The sequence below is a fragment of the Heteronotia binoei genome, chromosome 1 (assembly GCF_032191835.1).
Source record: "Heteronotia binoei isolate CCM8104 ecotype False Entrance Well chromosome 1, APGP_CSIRO_Hbin_v1, whole genome shotgun sequence".
NCBI classification, from domain to species: domain Eukaryota; kingdom Metazoa; phylum Chordata; class Lepidosauria; order Squamata; family Gekkonidae; genus Heteronotia; species Heteronotia binoei.
Window position 1 is genome coordinate 246,727,668 of NC_083223.1, and position 24,798 is coordinate 246,752,465.

General features: G+C 47.1%; 1 protein-coding gene across 1 annotated transcript in view; it reads right to left on the reverse strand.

The window, feature by feature from the left end:
- GAREM2 (GRB2 associated regulator of MAPK1 subtype 2) overlaps positions 1-10,964 on the reverse strand; it is a 47,039-nt gene extending 36,075 nt beyond the window's left edge. The window contains exon 1 of the mRNA XM_060250700.1: positions 10,541-10,964. Coding sequence (XP_060106683.1) covers positions 10,541-10,655 — 115 coding nt within the window. The 5' untranslated portion in view covers positions 10,656-10,964. The remainder of the gene's footprint in view (positions 1-10,540) is intronic.
- Between the last annotated feature and the right edge of the window lie 13,834 nt (positions 10,965-24,798).

Genomic DNA, 24,798 nt, shown 5'->3' on the forward strand with positions numbered 1-24,798 from the left:
TAACCTTCCAACCTATCAGGACATTCTCTTGCACAAACCTTGCTGAAATGAACAGGAGTTATCAAAAAAAATAGGAGATTGGGCAGAAGAATTTCACAGTGGATTGTGCCCCATATCAGTTAATGGGAAAGGAACCATTTATATTTTCCATGTCAGATACCAAACGTCTTGGGCCAACCCTGTGGACTGCTGGTGTTGTCAGAACCTCAAGAAGTTTATCAGTATTCTTTCTATGACTTCCAGGAACAAAAGATGGTAGTTGTGCAAGATGATTAGCAGAACAATACTATTTAGCATGGAATATTTTTAAAACAACCATGAACATATATATTATGCTCTGGGGTGCTCAAAGCTGCTCAGAAGGATTGTCACCAATCCTTACAACAGGTTTGTAACGTACCTCAGTATTGTTATCTGCATACAGATTATGTGTTTGCATGTTCATTAGCTGAGAAAATAGTGGTTTAGCTAAGGTCACTTACTGAAGACATGAAGCTGCCTTCTACTTTGGTTTGGTTCCCAGTTTGCCCGGGGATCCTGGAGGTTTTTTGCCAGCTTCTGGGCATGGAACAGGGATCACTGTGTGTGTGTGGGAGGTACTTCCGAATTTCCTGCATTGTGCAAGAGGTTGGACTAGATGACCCTGGAGGTCCCTCCCTACTCTATGATTCTATACTGTGCCTGATTCCCCACTAGCCTTGTCCCGGTCTCACGCCCCTCTTCTCCGCGGGGCTTCTGTCTGATTTTGCACAAGCTGCCACAGGGCTGCGACCTGCTCCACCTCTTTCCCATGGCAAGCAGAAACTGGTTTTTAGAGGATCTTGCTTGCAGTGGGAAAGAGGTGGAATGAATTGCAGCCTCACAGCAGCTTGTGAAGAGGAGCATGAGACCAGGACAAGGCTAGTGGGGAATAGGAAGCTGCTTTATACAGAGACAGACCACTGGTATATCAAAGTTGGTACTCTGGCTGGCAGAAGCTCTCCAAGGTCTCAGGCAAAGATCTTTTACATCACATCCTGGTGGTGGTAGAAAGTGCCATCAAGTCACAGCTAACTTATAGCAACCCTATGGGATTTTCAAGGCAAGAGACGTTCAGAGGTGGTTTGCCATTGCCTGCCTCCATCTCACAGCCCTGGTATTCCTCAGAGGTCTCCCATCTAGGGCTTTTTTGTGTGGAAAAAGCCCAGCAAGGGCTCATTTGCATATTAGGCCACACCCCGTAATCTCACCATTGTTTCACACAGGGCTTTTTTGTAGAAAAAGCTCAGCAGGAACTCATTTGCACATTAGGCCACACCCCATGACGCCAAGCCAGCTGGAACTTGTGAATCCTAAACAACATGCTGTTTGGTAGTTTTGCTGCCTATGTTTATAAGATTGTTGATTGTGCTGCTCCTGATTTTATAATGCTTGTTTTTATGATACTATTTTAACTCTGTCTGATTTTACTGTTGTAAGCCACTCTGAGCCTGCTTGTGGGATAGGGCAGGATATAAATCCAAAAATTAAATTAAATTAAATTGTGTCCTGTGCGTTCCTACTCGAAAAAAGCCCTGCTCCCAAATACTAGCCAAGGCTGACCCTGCTTAGCTTCTGAGATCAGATGAGACCAGGCTAGCCTGAGCTATCCAGGTCAGGGTACATCGCTTCCTACCTGATCTGGAGATGCTGGGGACTGAACCTGGGATCTTCTGCATGCCAAGCAGATGCACTACCTCCCTTTCTCCAATTTAACTGCCGAGTTCACTGCAGAGGTAAGATTTCAACCAGGGACTCCTTGTTTCAATCACAGACCAATTTTAGCCGCATGAAGATCAGCCCAGGAAAGGCAAAGCCAGTAGTTTTTTTCCCCCTTTTGACTGCATGCCTCCGATATGACATGAGCCAATGGGTATCAGGAGGCAAGCCACGGGTGCTTCACTTCCCCAATCAGCCCACTGAAAATGCCAGGAATGGTTACTAGGGTAATATGTTTTTGCAGCCAAAAACAAGCACTCTTGGCAGTGAGCAGAAGATTACAGAGGGGCATGGGAGGGCAAACACCCCTAAATTCATTTATTTAAAAGTTTGCAACTTGGTTTGTCCCATACGGAAAGCAGCTAATAATCCTGGTATGATGCCAAGATCCCTCATAGGTGTGGCCATGTTTCATCTTGGTGAACATCACCATGCAAGATACTCATGGCATTTCCCTGGCCATCAGGAAAGGAGTTAAGGAGACATCCAGACGCAAAGAGAACTAACCACACACAACCTCATGGTGCGTTCTTTCTGTTTCATACGTGCCAGGACCACATCACATTCACTTTCAATGAGATTGCCTACACGGGTTCAAAGCGCCATATGGGCTAGGATTGCCCCATAGTCCTTGGGCTGGAAGCTGTCACAAAAAGCGATGCACATTTCTGCTGTATCAGAAGTTTTACCTTGTTGTCCCTTGACTAGCAAGAGAAAAGCTACTAGCTTTGTATGCAGCACCCTTTCTCCCTGCCCTGTTGCCAGCAGGGCTCATTGTGTTTGCATGAAATGCCAGTAGCCCCTTTGAAACCAATGCTTTCCCCCAAAGTGGTCTTGAAGACAAGATGCTGAATTCCCTGTCATGCCAAATTAGCTGTCCATTCACCCTTAAAGAACCTTGAACCTCCTTGAGGCCCAGTTTCTCCCAGGCAACCATCTACTGGGAGGAAACTTCTTCAGCCTGACCTACCTCTATGTCAGGCTTCTATTAGTTGTAAACTATGTGGCAGGTGGGGACATCTCCTCTCAGTCATCTGACCCATTCTGCCCCGTAAAGGAAGACCCGTCCTAGAATTGCCCTGGGGGGGGGGGATTCTCCTGCTGAACTGACTCAATGCCACAAGGGGACTGCCTCAGCATTGCTTTATCTGGCCAAGACTAGCCAGTGCTGCTAGATTTCTGCATCCACAAGATATATAAGCCTGCCTAGGATACCATCTTGAAATTAAATCATCTTTTGTTGTTGCTGTTGTCCTTCTAGCAAATGAGAACACCAACGTGTTCTCACAAAGATATTTGCTGCAAGGGCAATTCTCGTATCTGGCTTCAGCCATTCCTCAGAAGTAGGATTCAACAGTTCAAAGTCAACGGTTTCTATGGCAATTTACAGTGCAATCCTAAACAAGAGTTACACTCTTCCAAATCCTTTGAAGCAAGGTGCCCTAACCCTGTGGAAATTCATTTCTACTCAGGTTCGGTTCAAATCTGAATCTTCACTCTGCCCTGGAAGCCTGCTGGGTGACCTTGATCCACTCACATTCTCAGCCTAACCTACCTCACAGGGTGCTTGTTCTGAGGATAGAATGGAGAAGAATGACACAAGCCACTTCAGGTCCCCATTGGGGAGAAAGGCAGGGTATAAATGAGGTCAATAAATCATTCAACTCATGCTTCCCTCACCCTTCCTTTCCCATCCACCCTATCCTGCCTCCCTTGCTCTCAAAGTTTAAGCCACTCTGTAAAATGCTGCGGCCACTGACAGCCATTTCTAAGGAGTAACTACTCAGGGTTTCCAGCACTTCTTTGAGCAAATACATAACTACTGTTGCCATTTTGTATGTCTGGGGGAGCCAAAAAAGATGGGAATCTACTGATGTAACCAAGAGTCATTTCATACAGGGTAGGCTCCCTCTGACTAGCTATCTAAGTCTTAAAAGGCACCTTGTCAACAAGTTAACCTGTTTTATGATATCAGCATTCATGGACCACAGCCCACTTTATTAAATGCAAGAAGCCATGAAGCCTTACATATATGATGTACTTGTGCTGGTAAACACATGTTGTGCACCATGTGGGAAGGCAACATCCCAAACTCTATTCCTTGGCACAACCTTTCCCCAAGATACAAAAGGTGAAAATACACAACTGCTACACTACAAGATACATAAAGGTGAAAATACACTACAAACTGCTGCTGCAGTTTGGAAACATCTTTAAAACACCGAATGTCGAGTGGCACAATGCATTCAAAGCCAAAGGGGGATTTGAACCCAGGACTTCCCAGAAAACAGTACCAAAGAAGACACAGTAGCAGCATTCACACCTGCAAATCTTTGAAACATATTCCACAGGAATTTGGGAAGATAGCAGGGTTGCTTCTATGTAACCCTATTAGCATGGCACGGCATGGCAAGATATTCTTCTCTGCATCAGAAGACCTGGGAATTAATCCTCATTTATATCCCCCCACCCTTGTTTTATTTCTCTGTTCAGTTGCACTCTGGCAGTCTTCACTCTGAAGCATTTCCAAAGCGATTTGCGTTAATTCTTTCTTTGCATTCAGAAAGCAGCAGATCAGAGCCAACACCAAGCCAGGAGGGGGGTGGAGGTGGAGAGAAAGTGGTGGAAAAACTTACAAACAAACAGCACCAACATTGTTATCCCAACCACTCTTTAGAGGCAAGTTGGTCACAGGGAAGCCAAAAACCTGTCATCTGGACACACACTGGGGGACACCTAGAATCAAAGGCCCTTGTGGTATGGGCAAGGAATAGAGTTTGGGATGTTGTTCCTTTCCATATGGTGCACAACATGTGTTTGCCAACACAAGTACATCATATGTATAAAGCTTCATAGATGCATTTAATAAAGTGGGCTGTGGTCCATGAATGCTGATATCATAAAACTGGTTAACTTGTTGACAAGGTGTCCTTTAACAATTAGACAACTAGCCAGAGGGAGCCTACCCTGTATGAATGTGGAATGGGCAGCTGGGAGTTAGGCATGCTCCTTCCCAATATGAACTCTCCTTGCTGATGTTTTTAATTATGAATTTGTAGAAGATATTTCTGTACAGAAAAGCATTAAATGATCGCTTCCTGTATGACACGTTCTACCTCAAAGCATCCAGTCTTGAAAGCATCCCTCTTGGCCTCATTAACTATCACAGAGTCATCTGGCCAACCCACAGCAGCAATCCCCACCTAAAGGATCTTTGTTTGGAGGAGGGGGAACGCGCTGTTCACACTCACCTCCTGCTTTTCTCCCTTAACATCTTGAGCATGTTTGAAGACATCAGGTACTTAACAGGGCATCACACAGCAAAGCGAAATTTCATTCCCCACCTTCCCACGGCACTTTACAAGAGCCCTCTCCAGCCTCAGGGACCAATAATAGACTCCAGGTGCAGCACTTCTCCAGTCTAAACTAGGGTGAAAGGAAGTCAGTAAAGATTGGGGTGGCAGACTGGTAAGAAAATGGCCAGTGTGGTATCTCCCATCTTCTGCTTCATGCACCACAAATAGAGAGACAATGTGGATGTGCAAAGTGGCACCTTTAAGACCAACAAAGTTTTATTCAGAATGTAAGCTTACATGTGCATGCACACTTAGTCAGATGATGAAATGCTATATATAGCTGGCGAGCAGTGGTTAAGTATGCAAAACAGTACAAAGTTAGGATCCAATGACAAAACAGTGAAATTAACAAACTGAAAGAACAGCAAGTTTGGTCTGAACATATGAAGCTGCCTTATACTGAATCAGACCCTCGGTCCATCAAAGTCAGTATTGTCTACTCAGACTTACAGGGTCTCGAGCTGAGGTTTTTCATGCCTATTTGCCTGGACCCTTTTTAGTTGGAGATGCCAGGGATTGAACCTGGGACCTTCTGCTTACCAAGCAGATGCTCTACCACTGAGCCACTGTCCCTCGATAGCATTAGTTATGTGGGATAACAGCAAAGGCAATAAACATGACAGAAATGGAGAATAATGGTGAGAGTCCACCATCCTAAGGCAATAAACGTAGAGTCTGTTAATTGCTCTATCTCTCCTCAAGCATGGGTTAAACTGACAACATCTTTTTCTTAGAGTTGTGTCATCATGTCACAACTGACTTATGGTGACCCCAGTAAGGGACTTTAAAGACAAGTGAGAAGCAGAGGTGGTTTGCCATTGCTTCCTCTGCAGTCTTCCTTGGTGGTTTCCCATCCAAGTGCCAACCATGCTTAGCTTCCAAGATTTGACCATATCAGGCTGTATATACCATATCATCAGGGCTTTTTTTTTTTTTTTAGCAGGAACGCACAGGAATGCAGTTCCGGCTGGCATGACATCAGGGGGTGTGGTCTAATATGCAAATGAGTCCCTGTTGGGCTTTTTCAACAAAGAAGCTCTGTGTAAAACAATGGTGATGCCAGGGGTGTGGCCTAATATGCAAATGAGTTCCTGCTGGGCTTTTTCCTACCAAAAAAGCCCTGCATATCATTCAATATCACAAGAGACCCGGGGGGTGGGGGTGGTTGCAGGGAATGAAGTTTCTTTTAATTCTGAATCTGGTCTTAAAGGTGCCACTGGACTCAGACTTTGTTTTGCTGATTTAATGAGGTTAGACTCGAATATCTCTGCAACTGAAGTAACTCTCCCCAGGATTAGGCTCCAAGTTTCCCTATACTAACCTAACAAAATGTTTTTCAAGCAGGCATCTGATTGAAACAGATGGAGACTTAAATGTCACTAATGTTTTGTAAAGATGATAACAACAATAATAATACTTTTTTTTGTAGAATCAGTTTAATCACTGTTAGGACAATTATTTTAACTCCCCCATCCCCCAATGTAGGACACAAATCTCTGCTTGAAAGAAAAAAGAAATGCTTACATTTGAAGACCTCACACATAGCTTTGCCTTAAATTTTCAGAACTTTCACGTATCTCAGACTGTCTATTCTGGCTGGCAATGGCTCTCCAAGATTCTTCCCAGCTGCAGATGGCAGGGATTGAACCTGGGACCTTCAGCATGCAGAGAAGGTGCTCTACCTGTGTATTGTGGCTCCTCCACACTTCCTCACATCCTGTTCTAACACAGTGCCCTCTCTCACCCCAATTCCTAAGATTCCTAGAGTACTTCCTAGTGCCCAAACATTTTATCCTGGCTCATACTGTAATTGAACATTACAGGACCATAGGTACTTCCTTCCTCCTCCAAGCAGCCCAATCGGAAGATGGCTCTCCTCTTATCAGCCTCCTTTCTTTCTGCTCTGAACAGACTCCAAACTCCTTCCACCTTGCCTCATCTGTCAAACTTTCCAGGGATCTGCACACATTGCAAACAAGACAGAAGATATCCCAAAAGATGGATCAGCACCTGCATTATGGCCTGAAGGAACCAGGAGATTACACCTTGACCCAAAGAAGGATTCCTGCCAGTGCTGTATTAAACTCTGTGAAAGCCCCTAAGTAAAAATCTTGGGGAGCCCCTCAGAAATTATCTCAATGTTTGAGCCCTGCTGCAGCCTACCGGCACCTTCTCAAAAGTCCCTTTGATAAAGCTGCAGGGAGAGGCAGAGAGAGGCAAACTTGGTGACGACGCCAGCAGCAGCCACACCAGGCAAGTCGGGCAAAAAGTGGCTTAGTTGCTGGCTGCGCTTGCAAGCTGGGAGGGCTGCAAGCAAGAGGAAAACCAGGGGGGAAAGTTGGCCCGGGGTCCCTAAAGGCTTGGGGCCCCATAAGCCAGTGCCTACTTGGCCTAATTGTTAATCTGGCCCTGGTTCCTGCACAAACAGCCTGCAATAGATTAACCTACATAATTCAAATGACCATGTGTCATAACTATGCTATCCACTGGGACTGATTTCTCCTCCATGTATTCTACAAAGAACAACTGAAGCAAGCCCAGGATGGCCTTAGTTATCATAGAGGGGTCCCACCATCCTGTGATGCTACTGGAATAGAACAGATCTCTCAAGAAAAGGAGCCAAGTCTTGGGGAAGGGTTGTGGCTCAGATGTAAGGTATCTCAGTGGAAGGTTCCAGTTTCAATTCCCATCATCTCCACTTAAGAGGATCAGGTAATGCTTAATGTGAAAGACCTCTACCTGAGGTTCTGGAGAGCTGCTACCAGTCAGGGTAGACAATACTGACCTTGATAGACCAATGGTCTGCCTCAGTATAATGCAGCTTCCCATGTTCATGTGCACATTTTGGGACTCCTGATCCTGCAAAGAACAAGTGTGGGACTCCCATTCAAATGCACTTATAGCATCTCTCTTTGGGCCACCTACATTCTTCTAACCTCCTCTGCACAGTGTGCAGACTCCCTCCTTTTCCGTGCACACAATTCCTGAACAGAACTCTTGGCCAGCCAACTGCATGTGGCACACTATAAAATTCAGTCACAAATGACGCTGCTAAGAACCCATTTTCATTCAAGTGGAATCCCTTGCCAGGTTATTATAATGGACGCAATAGAAGAAGGTCGGTCATTGCCACAACAGGAAAAGGTTAGCCGTCACAGCATCCAGATCTACATCCTAATTCCCTGCAATGGTTTTCAAAATTTCTTCCAAACAAACTTCCAAATTTAAATTTATTCCCAAATTACAAATCAACACATATTACAAAAAACAAACAAACAGCCAAAGCACCTCTTTTTGAAGTCTGCCTGATTTGTGGAGTGATATGCCGGGCAAAGCAAATGCTGAGCAACGATCTAGAACTAGCTGACTAGCACCCTGAAGGCCAACAAAAGTTTCCAAGGTATAAAAGCTCAGATCTGACTAAATAAATTTTGACTCCCCAAAGCTTATGCCTAGAAATTTTCAGTGGTCTTTAAGGTGCTAGTGGATTCAAATTCTGTTCTATTGTGACAGACTAACATGTACAAATTGTGGTCAGCCCACCTGCCATCCACCACTCCTGAGGCCAACTTGTGTTAGAAACCCAGTTACAAATGAATAGAAAAGAACTTTTCTGTACACCTGCTGGTTGCAGTGGCTGCCAGCAACCCAGTCCCTGCATCCATGTGCGGTAAGGAAAACACGGCTGCAAGGACTTAAGACGCTGGTAGCCTCCACAAGCAGCGCCAAAAGCTCTGCAGCCATGAAGAAGAAAATCTCAACAGGCCTGATATAGCCCATGGGAAGCCAGTGGAGAATCAAGACATCAGCACTGTTTGGCACAAGGGCCTTCTGGGTTTCCTTCCAGATTCTCCAGTTCCACAAATCAGACAAACTCAGCAGGCACTGGAGAAAAACCACAATGCCAGTCTGGGGGGAAAGAAAGCATCTTAGAGTTGACACTTTTTGCAAAATAACAGCATATGTTGATCCAGCTGGCACATGTCCACATGCAGGTGGGAGATGGGCAAGGCATGAATGCCACAAAGGCACTCTCCCTCTCTGTGAAAAGGGGGGGGGAGGCCAGACTGACAGCTGTCTGTTTCCTTGATGTCATTTACACTTCTGAATGGAGGTCAGGTCCCGGATGCCTCATTAGGCTTCCCCGGCAACTGAAGAGTCACAGAGGGGGAGATCAGGCATCAAGAGCTGCTATGGCTTCTCCATCCCTGCCCCCCTCCTCAAACTCATTCACAAATAAAACAGGAGGAGGGGAGAGACACTCCGGTTTCCCCTCCCATTAGTATTCAAGGCATCACACGTACCACGGATGGAAAAAATCCCCATTCTTCTCACGGTGTACAAAACCCAAGCCGGGCAGCCTGCCACAGAAACATCCCCCCCCCCCTTGGCTCCCCTCTGCCAGGGGTTTGCAGGAACAGAATGAGTGCCATCTGCAACCAATCCCTCCTTAGCAATCAGAGCAACAGAAATTGGGGCGGTTGGGGGGGGGAGAGAAGTGCAGAGATGTGAGAGATACCAGCTGCCAGGGTAGGCGATACTCTGGTTTGAAAAGATGCCTCCCTCCTCTTCCAATTGTGGGACACATTTTCACATTCTCACACAGCCCCATAAAAGCCATTGCAGAGGGCTTAAAATACCACCACCACCCCAAAAAAGTTTGCCCCCCCGACAGATTACAGAGTCCCACTAAAGGGACAGATGCTTCTTTTCTCACCCCCACCAAACGTACTACCTGCACAGACACACAGAAATGAGATGTCTCCCCCCCTCCCCTCCAAGGCATCAAGGAAAACAAGCTGGAGTCGCAAGTAGGATGTCTTTGGGGATTTAAAAAAAAGAACTCCTGTGATGAAGTTCATTATTCTTGCTGCAGCAGACTGAAAGGACTCACTGCTGGTCAAGAGCTGTAAAGTGCCTTTTCCAAAAAGGTAATAGAGCTGTGATTTAATAAAGACAGGCTCTCAGGGACTCATCAAACAAAGGCTGCCTTACCTCGAGGCAAGGTGAAGGAGGCATCAGGTCATGAAACAGGGTGCCACAACGGGTGACAGGGTGGAAAACAGATCTGACTGGAAGGGCACAACCTGCTTCCACCAACCCCACTGAAGCAGTGGGACTGATGCAGGTGGCCCTTCCTGGGGGCTCATATCCCCTGCCAGAGAATGGGAAGCAAGGTGGATCTTCCACCTCAGGCCCCAAAATGCCTTGACCTGAGGGGAAGCTTTCATCCCAGGCACCTCAAAAAATTAGAGTGGTGAGAAGCCCCTCACAATAGACCCCTCCTTCCCCCGACCCCGTCCATTGGCCCCAGAAAGTTCAGCGCCCCCCTCTGGAGACTCAAGGCAGTGAGCTTTCCTGGGGAGCCCTCCCCGAGAGCCCCGCTGCACAGACAAGTGTAGAGGACCGTGGGAAATGCCCGCCCGCCCCTCCGACGGCTGACCCACCGGGCCCGGGGCGCACAAGGGCAGGCAGGCGGCACTTGGCCACGATGAGGTCGAGCGGCAGCGGCGGTCCCGGGCTCCACGCAACGCGCCCCAGCGCCGCCGCCAGTCTCTCCATGCTGGCCGCCCGCCCCGTCGTCGCAGCGGCATTGCCCCTCAGCCTCGCCCGCTCCGTCCAGGCACACGCTCGGCGGCAGCCCAGGCCACCGCGCTCCTCCACCAATCGCCCGGCCGCTCCAGGCAAGAAGCGCGGCGGCGGCGGCAGCAGCAGCAACAGCGTCCGCCCCGTCCGGCGGCAGGCCCCGCTCCCGGGCAGGGCGCCCCGGCGCGCGAGCGGCAGGCTGCTCTCCCTCCGGCCGGCACCATCCCCGCCTCCGTCCCTCGCCTGGCTTGGCCGGCCTGCTCAGGCCCGCCCCCGGAGGGCGGGACGGCCCAGCCGTGCTCCCACGCCCCTTCCTTCGAGGCAGTAGGCCTGCCACCTGCCGCCGCTGCAGGGGGACTCCAAGGGATGGCGTGCGTGGCCGCTTCTTTCGTCCCACGAGCAGCTTCTGCATCTCGCAGTCCAATGCGCAGTTACGAGTTCGCCTCCAGGCTGGCACCGAATGGTGACTACTGCAGAGGCACAACACGAAACCTCTCTTAAAGTGGGAGAATTGTCAGACCCCAACAAAGGATGACTGGAAGAGGTAGGGGTGGCCCATCCGCAGAGGAGGATGCCCGTTGCATCTCTGTTTGCTTTCATTGTTCTGGTCTTTAACCATAAATTAATGACTGGAAACCTACAGATGCCGGCAACATGGTAATTAAACAATTATCTTGTTGTTGGCAGCTGTAGGCTTCTAACCCTTTTATATTTTAATTGTTCTTAGCCAGCTAGCCCAACGGTGGGCTATATATATAGTTTAAACAAATATGTTGTTTCATTAGTTAGCTTCTCATATCACATTAGCAGTGCATAGTTTGGGAATAACTACAGTATGATACAAGCACACAGACACAATTTGCACACTTCATTTTTCAAACTTGAGAGCTACTCTGACGTTTGAGATCAAATAACATATAGCACAGGTAAACGCAAACTTCAGTCACACTTTTTAGCAACAGCAGCCATGTCTGGCCAGCATAGCCTTCATCAGAGTGATGGTTGATGTTTCCCTGTTTTCCCCAGTTGCATGCAGGGGTTAGACTAAAATGACATCGAGCCAACAAATAGGGTTGCCAAGTCTTGGCCATCAGCAGGTGATGGTGTGTGTGTGTGTGTGGGGGGGGGGGGGTTGGATAGGGTTGCCAGATCAAGGTCAGAAAACTCCAAATTTGGAAGCAGAGACTGGAGAGGATAGGGACCACGGGATGAGGGATTAATGCCATAAAGGCCACCCCCCAAAACATCCATTTCCGCCATTGGAGCTGATCTTTGCGTTCTGGAGATAAGCTGTAATTTTGTGTGTGTGGGGGGGGTGGTCCCTCAGGTCCCACCTAGAGGATGGCATACTTACCAACAAAGCAATTATGTTCTTCCAGGATATCTCTGGGGGAGGGGGGGTAGAGAGACAAAATGGCAGCCACAGGGATGGAGCCAGTCATAAAATCTTACCTTCAGTCACAGTGAAGATCCTCCTTGTGCTGTGGTGTCCCTGCCCACTTCAATAGGCAGGCACCAGTTCATCACATCGGGACACCTGGTGTTTCCCCAAACCCCCTGTATAGGAGACACTGCTAAGAACTGTTAAGGGAGGGGGGTTGTGGAGGAGGAGGAGTAGGAGGAGGAAGAATTGATTTTTATACCCAACTTTTCTCCATTTTCAGGAGTCTCAAAGAGGCTTGTAATCACCTTCCCTTCCCATAACAGGCACTTTGTGAGGTAGGTGGAGCTGAGAGAGTTCTGAGAGAGAACTGTGACCTGCCCAAGGTCACCCAGCAGGCCTCATGAAAGAGAAGTGGGGAACCACCTGGTTCTCCTGAGTAGAGTCCACTGCTCTTAACTACTACATTCACAGAAATGTATTGGGGGGGAGGGTGACACTGCCAGCAGTCAGTTTGAGGCCAGGATCTTCACTCCTTGCTTACCTGTTTGATATGCATTGTCTGTACATCCTCAGATGGAGCTATAGAAGAGCCAGTGTGTGTGTGTTTAGGTCAGAAGGTGGAATACAGGTAGGGATTCTGAGGAGAACCGTGTTAGCAACATGTTGTAACAGTGTAAATATGCTTGTGCAAAGAACACTTTCAGAGATGGGCAGCTGAAGGGTTTTCATGACATGAAGCTAAATACTTCCTCCTGACAATGGCTGCAGATGATACCACCATTAAAGGGACAACTGGAAGAACCTGTTTATATGTTGGCAACCTCACACACTCTGTATTGCCTGAGCTGTGTGTAGCCTATCAGCTAGGTTATATCAGGGCGTTTTTATTATTATTATCATCATTATTATTACTTTTTTGAGCAGAAACACACAGGAATGCAATTCCAGATGGCTTGGCTGCAGGGGGTGTGGCCTAATATGCAAATGAGTTCCTGCTGGACTATTTCTACAAAAAAAGCCCCGGTTTATATATTATGTTTCAGAGGGCTGTGGTTGGTTGGAGGCTTAGTCAGGCTTCTTATTAGATGTTTAAATTCAGTTTCATGAAGATATAGGGATGCCAGCCTCTAGGTTGGACCTGGTGATCCCCAGGAATTACAGCTCATTTCCAGACTTTAGAAACCAGTTCCCCAGGTTTCAAAATCTCTGCTTTGGAGCATAGATTCTATGGCCTTGTACCCCACCAAGGTCCCTGTCCTCTCCGGGCTCCACCCCCAAATCTCCAACTATTTCCCTAACCCTATCCTAGGAAAAGACAGTATCCAACTCAAAGCCCTTTAAAGCTGGTGGAGATTGAGATGTGATCCTGTCTTCTGTTCTGTTGCTCTTCATGGTATTCAGCCTTTAAAGCAATATCATATCACCTAGAAAGCCTTTGTGGCCTTGGACACTCATATGGACGGAATCACTTCTGTTGCTGTGCTTCACCAAGACAGCATCAGTCATCTGAATAAAACCTTCCAAAGCTACCTTTATCCAGATGCATGAAACTGATAGGTGTCCTGAATGTACCTTCTTTGTTGTGGCCCCTACTCTGTGGAATGGCCTGCCTGAGAAACTCAGGAAGGTGCCTATACTTCTATCACTCTGCAAACTGTAAAACCAAATTGTTCAGGACTTGGGAGAGCATTTTTATAATGGGAATAAGACTATACAGGATAATGCAGGGATCCCCAACCCTTTTGAGCCTCCAGGCTCCTTTGGAAATCTGACTCAGCATAGTGGGTGCAGCTACAAAATGGCTGCCTCAGGAGATTTGGAGCCAGCTACAAAATGGTTGCTACAGCTTTCCATGGAATGGTTCAGGAGGGTGCTTTTATGAAAGGAACAGGATTGTAGTTCATTTCATTGTTTATTGTATTCCCCTTGCTCTTACTGCCCTGATTTCTACATTTGTTATTCCGTTTTTGCACTGTTTATGGCATATCATGTTTGATACTTGGGGGGGGCATTGTTTCTAATTGTTGTGATTGCAGTCTTATTGCATGTTGCTGGATGTCTCATTCTGTTTGACTGCATTGTCTCACACTGCGTAATCCCTCTTGAGTCTCAGCAAGAAAGGCCAGTGTAGGTAGGGGTGCTAATCCCCAGGTGGGAGCAGGGGATCCCCCAGTTTGGAGGCCCTCCTCCACTTCAGGGTCATCAAAAAGCAGGGGGGGGGAGAAATGTCTGCTGAGTACTCCATTATTCCTTATGGAGACCGATTCCCATAGGGTATAATGGATAATTGATCTGTGGGTATGGGGGGGCTGTTTTTTGAGGTAGAGCCACCACATTTTCAGCATAGCATCCAGTGCCTTTCTTCAAAACACTCTCCAAGTGTCAAAAAGATTGGACCAGGGGGTCCAATTCTATGAGCCTCAAAAGGAGGTGTCCCTATCCTTATTTCCAATGGAGGAAAAGCATTTAAAAGTCCCTTTAAATGTGATGGCCAGAACTCCCTTCGGAATTCAGTCATGATTGTCACAACCTTGCTACTTCCTGAGCATGAAATGTACCTCATTCACTGCTGCCTGCGCATTGAATGGACATTTTCATTGGGCTGTCCACCATGAGTGCAAGATCTCTTTGCAGTTAGTTCATTGCAAGTTTAAATTTCATTAATCGTACTTACAATTTTTGCCCTATATGCATCACTTTGCATTACTCACCATGCATCATATTTGCCCTTTTGTTGCCCAATTTGAAAAGCCCAATTTGTTCTGAATAATTTGGTACATTTTCTTGTTGCTGTTTCAGAATTGTGCAACATTCTCCCTGATATGTTTAAAAGTTATTTTTGTGTGCTTTTGGTGACTGATTAGGGATTTAACTTTGCTGCATCTCTGCCAATTAGATTTGCATTTGTTTTGACTGATAATTTCAGGGCTTTTTCGTAGCAGGAACTCCGTTGCATATTAGGCCACACACCCCTGAGGTAGCCAATTCTCCAAGAGCTTACAGGGCTCTTAATACAGGACCTACTGTAAACTCCAGTAGAATTGGCTACATCAGGGGTGTGTGCAAAGGAGTTCTGCTACAAAAAAAAAAGCCCTGGATAATTTGATTATAACTGCATGCTTGATTTTTTACAGTTTTGTGGATGCTTGCTTAAAATGTTTACAACTATTTTACAGAAATGATAAATCCACAGATGTGGCCACTTCACTGCTTTCCCCTAACTATACATCATCCATGAACAAATGAAATCAAGCTGGTCCTCCTAATGTGGGGTGGAAAAATTTCCCAAATGGAAAATGTTCTGATGCTGTATTTTTCTGTGGGAAATTTTCTGCCCCACATATGTAAATATGGTCTGTTTGCCTATATTTGCCAGGGCTGCTGAGCTGCAAATCAATCCTATTAAGATGGGCAAAATGTGACTTATGAAGCATGGATAATCCCTCATTGCCTGTACATGGGACAGGTATTTTTTGGAGGAAGATTCCATTGCTTGCTTCTCTCTGTTGGGATCATGGACCATTATTTATTTCTTAGACAATTACTGCTCTATAAAGAGGACCTTGACCTCTTATTCTAAGACTGCTGAGTTCATTCTGATTTTCATTTTTCATTTTTATCTGAAGAAATGTTCTGTATGATTCAGAAACATACATCTTTATTTTTCAATCACTCTAAAAAGTATTTCTTCATAGACTGAGAGCGCAATCCAGAGGGAGGGTGTGTGGAAAGTCTTTTAGGAGCAGATGAGCCAGTACATTGGCGCAGGAAGGGTTTGCGCCGATGTACAACTGGCACCACCCCAGAAGAGGGGAGTTCCGTGGGCAGGAGGACACCCAAGCGCCGCTCCGTCCGAGGGCAGCAGCGCCTGAAGGCTGCGCCCGAGCGTGGGCGGAAGTGAGGCAGAGTGCGGTGTTCAGGCAGAGGAGGGGGTGGAGTTACGGGCATGGGCAGGCTTAGGCGGCTTCCTGAGCAGTTCGGCCCATGACACGCCCCCCCCCAGAGGCGCAACTTTACGCCTGCAAAAATGGCAGCGTGTCCCATAGGCACTCCTGGAAACCAAAAACAGAGGTTGCCTCTGCTGTTGTGTAAGCTTGCAAATTCGTTAGTGAGTGGCATGATTGCCTTGCCAATCCCCTCATGCCTCGGGCTGACGAGCTCCCTCCCCAGCACCCAATTGTGGTCTCCCCCCTCCTAGAAATACTTCCGCTCTGGCCTTGCACAACTCAGTTGTTAGGGAGAGGAGCGCGTGGAGGGAAGCTCTGCTAGTGAGCTCCCGGCCATACAGACTTAGAGTGAGGGACAGGCAGGCACGTTGGTGACAGGTTTTGCACCTCGTGGTTGCTTTGACAGTAACTTTGACTTGCGAGGGGGAGAGAGAGGTCTCTCCCCTGGGGCTCACTGCTCTTGTTTCCAGGTCTTCACAGGTTCCAGGCTCCTGGAGTCTCTGCATGTGAGGACTGCCGCCCAAGGCTGGGTAAGTTCCATTGTCTGTCCCCCCCGGCCTCCTTCTCCCGTCGCTCTTGACCGCTTGGTGTGCGAGCGTCTCTGGCACTTGAATCAGGCAGTGGGCTCTGGCAGGGGGCATTTGCTGACCCCACTCCCCTGTGCTGTGGCAGCTGCCCCATTGTGGGGAGGTGGGTCGGAGACTGTCCCTTTAAGAGAGCACCCAGCTGAAACACAGCCCGCTCTTCCAGCCGCCGCCCCTGCAGGTGCTCTTGATCTCTATCTCCGTTGTGCAGGTGGGACTCCAACACAGAGGCTTCCGCGTGTGCTGCTCCACCCCCACCCCCACTCCCTCAGCTGTTTCTGCCGGCTGCTCAGAATGGAGCCCCGCCCACGGCGAGACTACCCAGCATGCGCCAGGGAGACCGTTGACTCTGTTCCGGAAAAATAAAGTCTGAGCTGTGCCCTCTGTTGACTCTCCTGCTTGGCATCTGCTGCACATTCCCTGGGCAACCCCCGCACCCCTGTCAGTGGCCTCTCCAAGGGAATGCCTGGGAGGGTGGGCAGACTTGTTTTTTGGGGGGGGGAAATTGTCTATGAGCCACCACGCTGCCCCCCGTGTGGGTGGACAGGGGAGGAGAGTGCCGCCCCTCAGCCTGCCCAGGCTAACAGCCTACCTGACCCCACAGGGCTGTTGTACGCAGGGGGGCCGATGAAGTGGACTCACAGTTCTGCGGCTGATGCATTCGCACTCTGAGTTCTGCGGTCCCCGGGGGAGGTGTTCCGTGCACATGGCAGGGGGCATCAGGGCAGCACAGGGGGTCCCTGGGTGGAGTGGTGTCTGCTGCTCACTCCCAGACACACATTCCAGCCGCTGTCTATGACAGCGAACTCCTGCACTTGGTACTTCCTGCTTGTCTACCTGCCATTGGCAGAGTCTCTGACAGCAGGAGGGTGTGAGGGGATTGATGGCTTCTCCGTGGTCCTATGCAGGCCTGTCTTGCCCCCACTCCCACCTCGCCACCAAGCCAGGCTTCTCGTGCGCACATGCCCAGCCTCATTCCTGTTCCCTCCCCATGTTGGTAGGCCATATCTCCTTTGCCTGTGATGGTCTGTCCATCATTGGCTCCGTTCTCTGTTTGGGGGCAGGTTGGGGATGGCTATCAGCCTCTCTGGGGCCGCCTCTCCCCATCCCTGTCATGAGCCGCAGCGCATGCGCCAGGACTGGCCAATGAGGGGGTGGGCTGGCCCTCCCCTCCGGCTGCCTCCACCTCCCTTGCGTGCCTCCGCCAGCGGCATTGCCATGGCGACTGTCTCCCTCTCAGCAAACTACGCCTCTCCCCTCCCCACGCTCCAGCGTGCCAAAGTCCTCAGGAAGTCTACTAGGTCGTGGCAGCTACACCGTGGCCACCTGCCCCTTATCTCTGGATTGGACTGCCTATTCCCAGCTCACCATCCTTTGTGAACCTGTTCCCACCCTCTCAGTCACCATTTGTGTTTTATTTTTCCAAGACAAGCAGATGCTGCTTGGATTGGCTCCACCTATCCATGTATCTTAATTTGCAACTTGGACCTGTCTGGGGATACTTAAATCTAGAGTTTGGAGCCATGACAAATCTTTCTGGAAACCTGAGAAAAGCCCCAGGGTTGCAGAAAAATCTGAAAAATAAACAAAACATAGGCGGGTTAACCCTGAAATAATAGAAGCAGTACTTGTAGCTTAAAGGACCAAACACCCTTAATTTGCATTTCTAGGCAACCACAACAGTATTGACAGCTGAAGCCTTGGTTTCTGTTAGTAAAAGACAGGGGGAGGAGGCAGGGCCCTTTCTAGGGCTGTTTTGGCTTTTTATTTATTAATAGCTAAACTGTATTCAGTTAAAACCAAAACCAAAATAGCCAATCCCAGATCTCTCCCAACTCCCCTCTCTCCTTTGAAGGAGCATTCATCAGGGCCAGGCTCAGTAGCAACCATCAGCAACTAGGTACCGCACGACTTGAATTTCTCAATCACCTAGCATGGATTGCTTATTGCTTTTCAGTATCAGCCAAGCTCATAAAAGCCAGTTTGGTATAGTGGTCAGAGTTTCAGATTAAAATCTGGGAGACCTTAAATTCAAATCCCCACTCTACTGTAGAAGCTCACTAGACAATGTTGGGCTAGTCTCACATACTCATCCTTACCTATCTCGTAGGGTTGTTGGAAGGATAAACTGGAAAAGAATGCTGTAAACTGCTTTGAGTGCCCACTGTGAAGAAATGTGGCATATAAATGAAGTAAATAATAAATATAGTTGAAGATGGGGGACAGGTAAAGTGGGTGGGTAAAGAAAAAAAGCAGCATGGAAAGGCAAAGATATAGATGTTGACAGGAAGTGGAAAAGAATAGTCTGGGGACAGGGATATCGGGGCAAATTTGCAGCAACTGGAACCAAGCAGAGCTTTCCCATAAAGAGGCTGTGAGGGGGAGGGAGGGAAAGCAGAAAACAGTGAGGCAGAAGAAGGTAGGTTGGTAGGTAGATGGGGAGGAAAGAGGAAGCAGGAAAAGGGGAGAGGCTATGGGGGCTTTCAGGGATGGGAAAGAAGAAATAGTAGGGGAGGGGAAATGAGCTCCCCCCCAAGGCCTTGTCTGTCCTCTACTTGTTGCTTATTTTTCTCATGTTCTTTCAGTAGTACAGATTAAAAGATTTAGTAGAATCTACAACAATAAAGCCTATTTGGAACAGACCAACAAAATGGTGTAGTAGTTGTGTGTTACACTACAGTCTTGGAAGCCTGTGTTCAAATCCCCAGTTTACTATAGAAGTTTATTGGAGGAACTTGGGACAGTCACACACCCTCAACCTAGCCTCAGTCACAGGATTGGAGGAGGGAGGCATGTAAGCCACTCGGGGTCTCTGCAAGGAGAAAAATGGGGTATTAATAAAGTAAATAAACATATCTTACCCTCAACACTACCAACATTTGACAGCTGTTGTTCTCCCACCCTCTCCTGTTTGTGGATCTCTTCATTTTGCCTGATTCAATCTAGTTTTATTTCCTCTGAGTTTCCCAATACAACATTACTGACAAGTGAAGGGACGGTGGCTCAGTGGTAGAGCATCTGCTTGGGAAGCAGAAGGTCCCAGGTTAAATCCCTGGCATCTCCAAAAAAGGGTCCAGGCAAATAGGTGTGAAAAACCTCAGCTTGAGTCCCTGGAGAGCCGCTGCCAGTCTGAGAAGACAGTACTGACTTTGATGGACCAAGGGTCTGATTCAGTAGAAGGCAGCTTCATATGTTCATATGAAGGTCAATTGTCCAAAAGCTGAGCTTGCTAAATCAAAGCAAAGCACTTTGAAAGCCAACACAGCCTTGTGGAACCCAAGCTGCTTGTTTGTTGCAAGACCTCAAAGCTCCCTTCTGATCTACTTCTCCTGTAGATCTTGTCAGCAGATCAGTTAACTCTTGTGTCAGTTAAGTGGGAGACACCTAAGCTAGAATGTACAAAGCAGAATAAGAAGTCTATCACTCTACTGTAAGACGCCTCCTTCCATCCTATATTTTTAACATGATTGGTTGAAGGTATTTACCGTAAGTGGTTTGTGCCATTTTTTAAAGGGAGCATTGCCCTGTTATTTTCCCTTGCTCAAAAAAGGTGTTTACTGGTGGTGAGACTTACTGGTTTGAGAGCAAGGTTGTAACTGAATTAAGATGAAACCAACTGGATACAAGTCTGAAAATGGAAGAAATATCCTCATCCTGCAATGTCTCCTCTCCTCACTATTGCATAATCACAGTTTTGAGATTAGGCTTTGTGGTTTCTGTATGAGAAATGTGATTTAGAGGAAGAATTGAAACCCCATCATGGCTATAAATTGAAATATTGAACCCTGGCTATAAATTGAAAGATTTGCTTTGTGATAAACTTGATTGCAGCACCCTCTGCTGGCAAACGGAGGTTCTGCTAGCAGCAATAATGAGTCTGGCTGAAATCTTGTCCAAGGTCCCTTTGAAATCAATAGAACTTACTTTGAACAAAAAATAGACCTATGAATCAGAACATCAGAAGGCATGGGGTGGATTTAGAAACATGCCTGAAGTAGAAATAATAATAGGAAGAGAATTTGCAGCTGAAATAGGAGCATACTGGCATCTTCTAGAGCAGGGATGGCCAACTGTAGCTCTCCAGATGTTTTTTGCCTACAACTCCCATCAGCCCCAGCCATTGTCCATGCTTGCTGGGGCTGATGGGAGTTGTAGGCAAAAAACATCTGGAGAGCTACCCTTGGCCACCCTGTTAGAGAAATGCATTTGTTGGAGCACGTACTAGAGTGAAGCGGGGCTAGGCAATGTCTGAATGCAAAGGCCACTTGGAAACCCCAATGTATATCAGTGTGAGTTCCCCATCAGAAAAGAAGGATTTAAGTTCAAGGAAGACACAATGCACTATTTTCTTAGATTACGAGACCAGACCATCTTCCTTGTATTTGGGACAGCACTCCAAAATGCATTTAAAAATCAAAAGAAAAAACACCATTAGCCTTACAACTGCACCATTTAACCTTAGGGCTCAATAGTCACAAACTGGGCGGGGGATCTGCATTCTTCTATGGCATAGACAACGGTACATGTTTGCTATGTGGTCTTTCAGTGTTCTCCCCCAACGGGCAATTGAGATCATGAAGTGTAAATCTTTGCATTTTCTCTGGTGGTCATCTAAAATGTACCTTATAAGACAAGTGTCATCTGAGGAAACCCAGTGCAGAAGAATGGCTTAATCATGCCCCATGGAGAAATCTTTACTCGTCTATTTCAGCACAGCTGCATAGAAGTCCCTTACTGGTGCCTCTTCACAGGCTCCAGGTGCAAATGCTGCTGAACTTAGCTTCTGGAGAACATGAATAGGCCTTCCTTTTTCATTTCACAGAAACTCAAGCCCTTAGCAGAACACACAAAAAAGATGAATGTGGTCTCAGGAGCAGAGGGGGAGGGGCCAGGGCACACAACACCTGTAAATGGAAAACTGGCCTGCAAAATGGTGCAACATGTCCTTCTACACGAAGTCAGTTCCCAACTTTCTTTTCATCTTAACATTAAGCTGTAACCAAGAGATTACAAGGAGACATTGGACTGTATGGTTAATTTAATGCTATTGAATTTTCACTGGTAGAGTTAGTGTTTTCTTAGGGATGTATGAAATGCTCCAGCTCTCCCCTACATGTTTTTCTGCCCTTACCTATTTAGTATTACCAATTTAGTAATTGCTCCAGGTCAGACCAGAACCAGTGGAGTTGAAATTAATTGTTTCTGGCTCATCATTAAGGAAGAACTGCCTGACAGTGGTTCCTCAGTGGAACAGGCTTTCTCAGGTGGTAGTGGGCTCTCCTTTGGAGGTTTTTAAGCAGAGGCTAGATGGCCATCTGACAGCAATGCTGATTCTGAGAATTAGGCACATCATGAGAAGGAAGACAGGAAGGGTTGCATCAGTGCTTAGTTCTTGTAGCCCTTTCTTACATGCCCAGGGAAATGCTGATTGACAAGTTCGGATCAGTCAGCAATTTTTCTCCAGGCCAGTTTGGCGAGGGATCCTGGCGTTTTTTGCCATTTTATGGGCATGGAACAGGGATCACTGGAGGTGTGTGTGGGGTGGGGGGTGGGGGAAGGCATTTGTGAATTTCCTGCTTTTTGCAGGGGCTTGGACTAGATGACCCTGGTCATATTAGCCCTGGACCTCATCTCCTGCCATTAAGGATTATGATCCCCTTGGCTCTGATGCCAGGCCCCCATGGATGCTTAGCTACTATGGACTTAAGTTTCTTGAACTCCCATGCATACTGCTTTATGGACATTAAATCCTGATGGACTATAAGCATTTGGCCTTCATGCCAGCCTCAGTATGGACGTTTGCCCCGTATGGGTTCTGCAGAAGTTTTCCAGCCAAGCTCCAGCCATCCTCCTGCTTGCGTCTGTGACTGTATTGTGCCTGCCTAGCAAAGAGGACTCCAGTTCGTGCTTCCCAGATGAGCTGCCCAGCCCTGCAGAAAACTGCGCCCATCATCCAGACAGCAGCGTTAGAAGCACACACCTGACAGAAGCCAAGTTTCTGAGATGTCCCAAAACAAGTCATTCCTGCAGACCTGGATACAAGGAAGATGTCCAGATCACATCCCAGAGGCCAGTCGTGTAGTGGTTAAGTGTGCACACTCTTATCTGAAAGAACTAGGTTTGATTCTCCACTCCTCCACTTGCAGCTGCTGGAATGGCCTTGGGTTAGCCATAGCTATCGCAGGAGTTGTCCTTGAAAGGGCAGCTGCTGTGAGAGCTCTCTCAGCCCCACACACCTCACAGGGTGTCTGTTGTGGGGGAAGGAGATAAAAGAGATTGTAAGCCGCTATGAGACTCTGATTCACAGAGAAGGGCAGGGTATAAATCTGCAATCCTTGTCATGCTTTGGAGATGTTAATGAAGAAGCCAATGGTTAACAATAGGGTTGCTGCAACATAGACCTCTTCTAATGTGTCACAGTAAACTTAATTTTTTTTTTGTTTTAAGGATGGTTTGCACTAGGTAAAACCACCATCGCCCATTAATCCTTTTGTCAAACTCCTGGCAGCCCTCCAGGGTGATGTCAGGCATTGTCACCTTAAGTCACGAATTCAGCTATAAGGCTGGTTTGGGCAGTCCAGCGTCTTACAGTACCCCTATCCTTGCTGTTTGAGCCACCCCCAAATACCTGATCAGTAATGAGGCCTGTTATATCTCCCCATCAAAGATGTAAAATGGCGCTCCTCAATCTCATGGAGAAAAACAAAAATGGCGACAACAGAAGCAGGAGAAGGAAGCAGACCATAGCCAGTCCTTCGCAGGCCTGAAGAAGCCCTATGGGGGCCAGATCAGGCACGCAGGCCATGCTTTTGACACCCATGATCTAGATTCTCAAAGCATTTGGATATTAAGACTATCAGAATTATAATGTATTTGCAAACAATATTTAACCTCCAAAAGTCCAACCAATAAGAGAGTTAAACAGGGCTGTATCTTAGCTTCCTCTCTAATCTTTTCCTCAATGATTTTGCACTAACTCTGTCTGGAGTTGATGGTCATAGCCCTAAACTCAGTTTTACCCATGTACCCTTTACTTTATTCATATGACATACTATTTGTTTGAAGCGTCCTCTAAATTGATGCCAGTTTGGTGTAGTGGTTAAGTGCGCGGACTCTTATCTGGGAGAACCGGGTTTGATTCCCCACTCCTCCACTTGCACCTGCTAGCATGGCCTTGGGTCAGCCATAGCTCTGGCAGAGGTTGTCCTTGAAAGGGCAGCTGCTGTGAGAGCACTCTCCAGCCCCACCCACCTCACAGGGTGTCTGTTGTGGGGGAGGAAGGTAAAGGAGATTGTGAGCCGCTCTGAGACTCTTCGGAGTGGAGGGCGGGATATAAATCCAAGATCATCTTCTTCTTCTTCTTAAGCTCCAACTGAATGATGAAAAATAAAAAATTCTTATTCATTCAAATGGGATTCGATGGAAACAGAATAGAGCAGATTAGACATTTTAAAAATCTAGGTATACATTTCCAATATAATGCATCCTGGCCTATTCACCAAAGGTCTGCACTTTTAAAACCAACAAAGGTTAATTCTGCGCATAAGTTTTAATGTGCATACTCATGAAATCTTACATCCATAATTAAACTTTGTGGGCTTAAAGGTGCTACTGGACTCAAACTTCATTTAATTGTTTTTAAAAACTTTACCACAGAGCTCAATGAGGGCCATAAGCACTACCCTGGATTTTGTTTTGTTAGTTTATCGGTTTTTAACCTGTAATCCACAACCAGCCAGTACATATGCAACATCTTCATCAAAAGCTCCCCCCCACAAATACTAGGACATAAAAACCGCACTTCAGACAAGGCTGTGTATATGCATATTTATGATATAGGTAAAAAGAGAGAGAAGCCAGTTCTTAAAATTACCTATTTTTTAGTCCAACTACCTCCTTTTAGAGAACTATTTCTATCTTGTCTTTGTTACTGTTACAGTGCCCCCTCTATTATTTTCTTTCTGAGAGTTCACAGAACACTGTTCAGTTGACAGGGCACTGATCTGTTTTGGGGGAGGGTGTGTTTGATTTTTATTTGCTGTGTTGTCTTAAAGGCCTCAAAGAAATCTAGAATTGCATCCTCAGCACAAGATAACTCTCCTCCTTTGGCTGGTAGAATCCATTGCAGAGAAAAGGTACCATCACCTTATATCTGTGTCCTATCTCCTATCTTGCAGACTGTTCAATTATGCGTCACTGGGTTG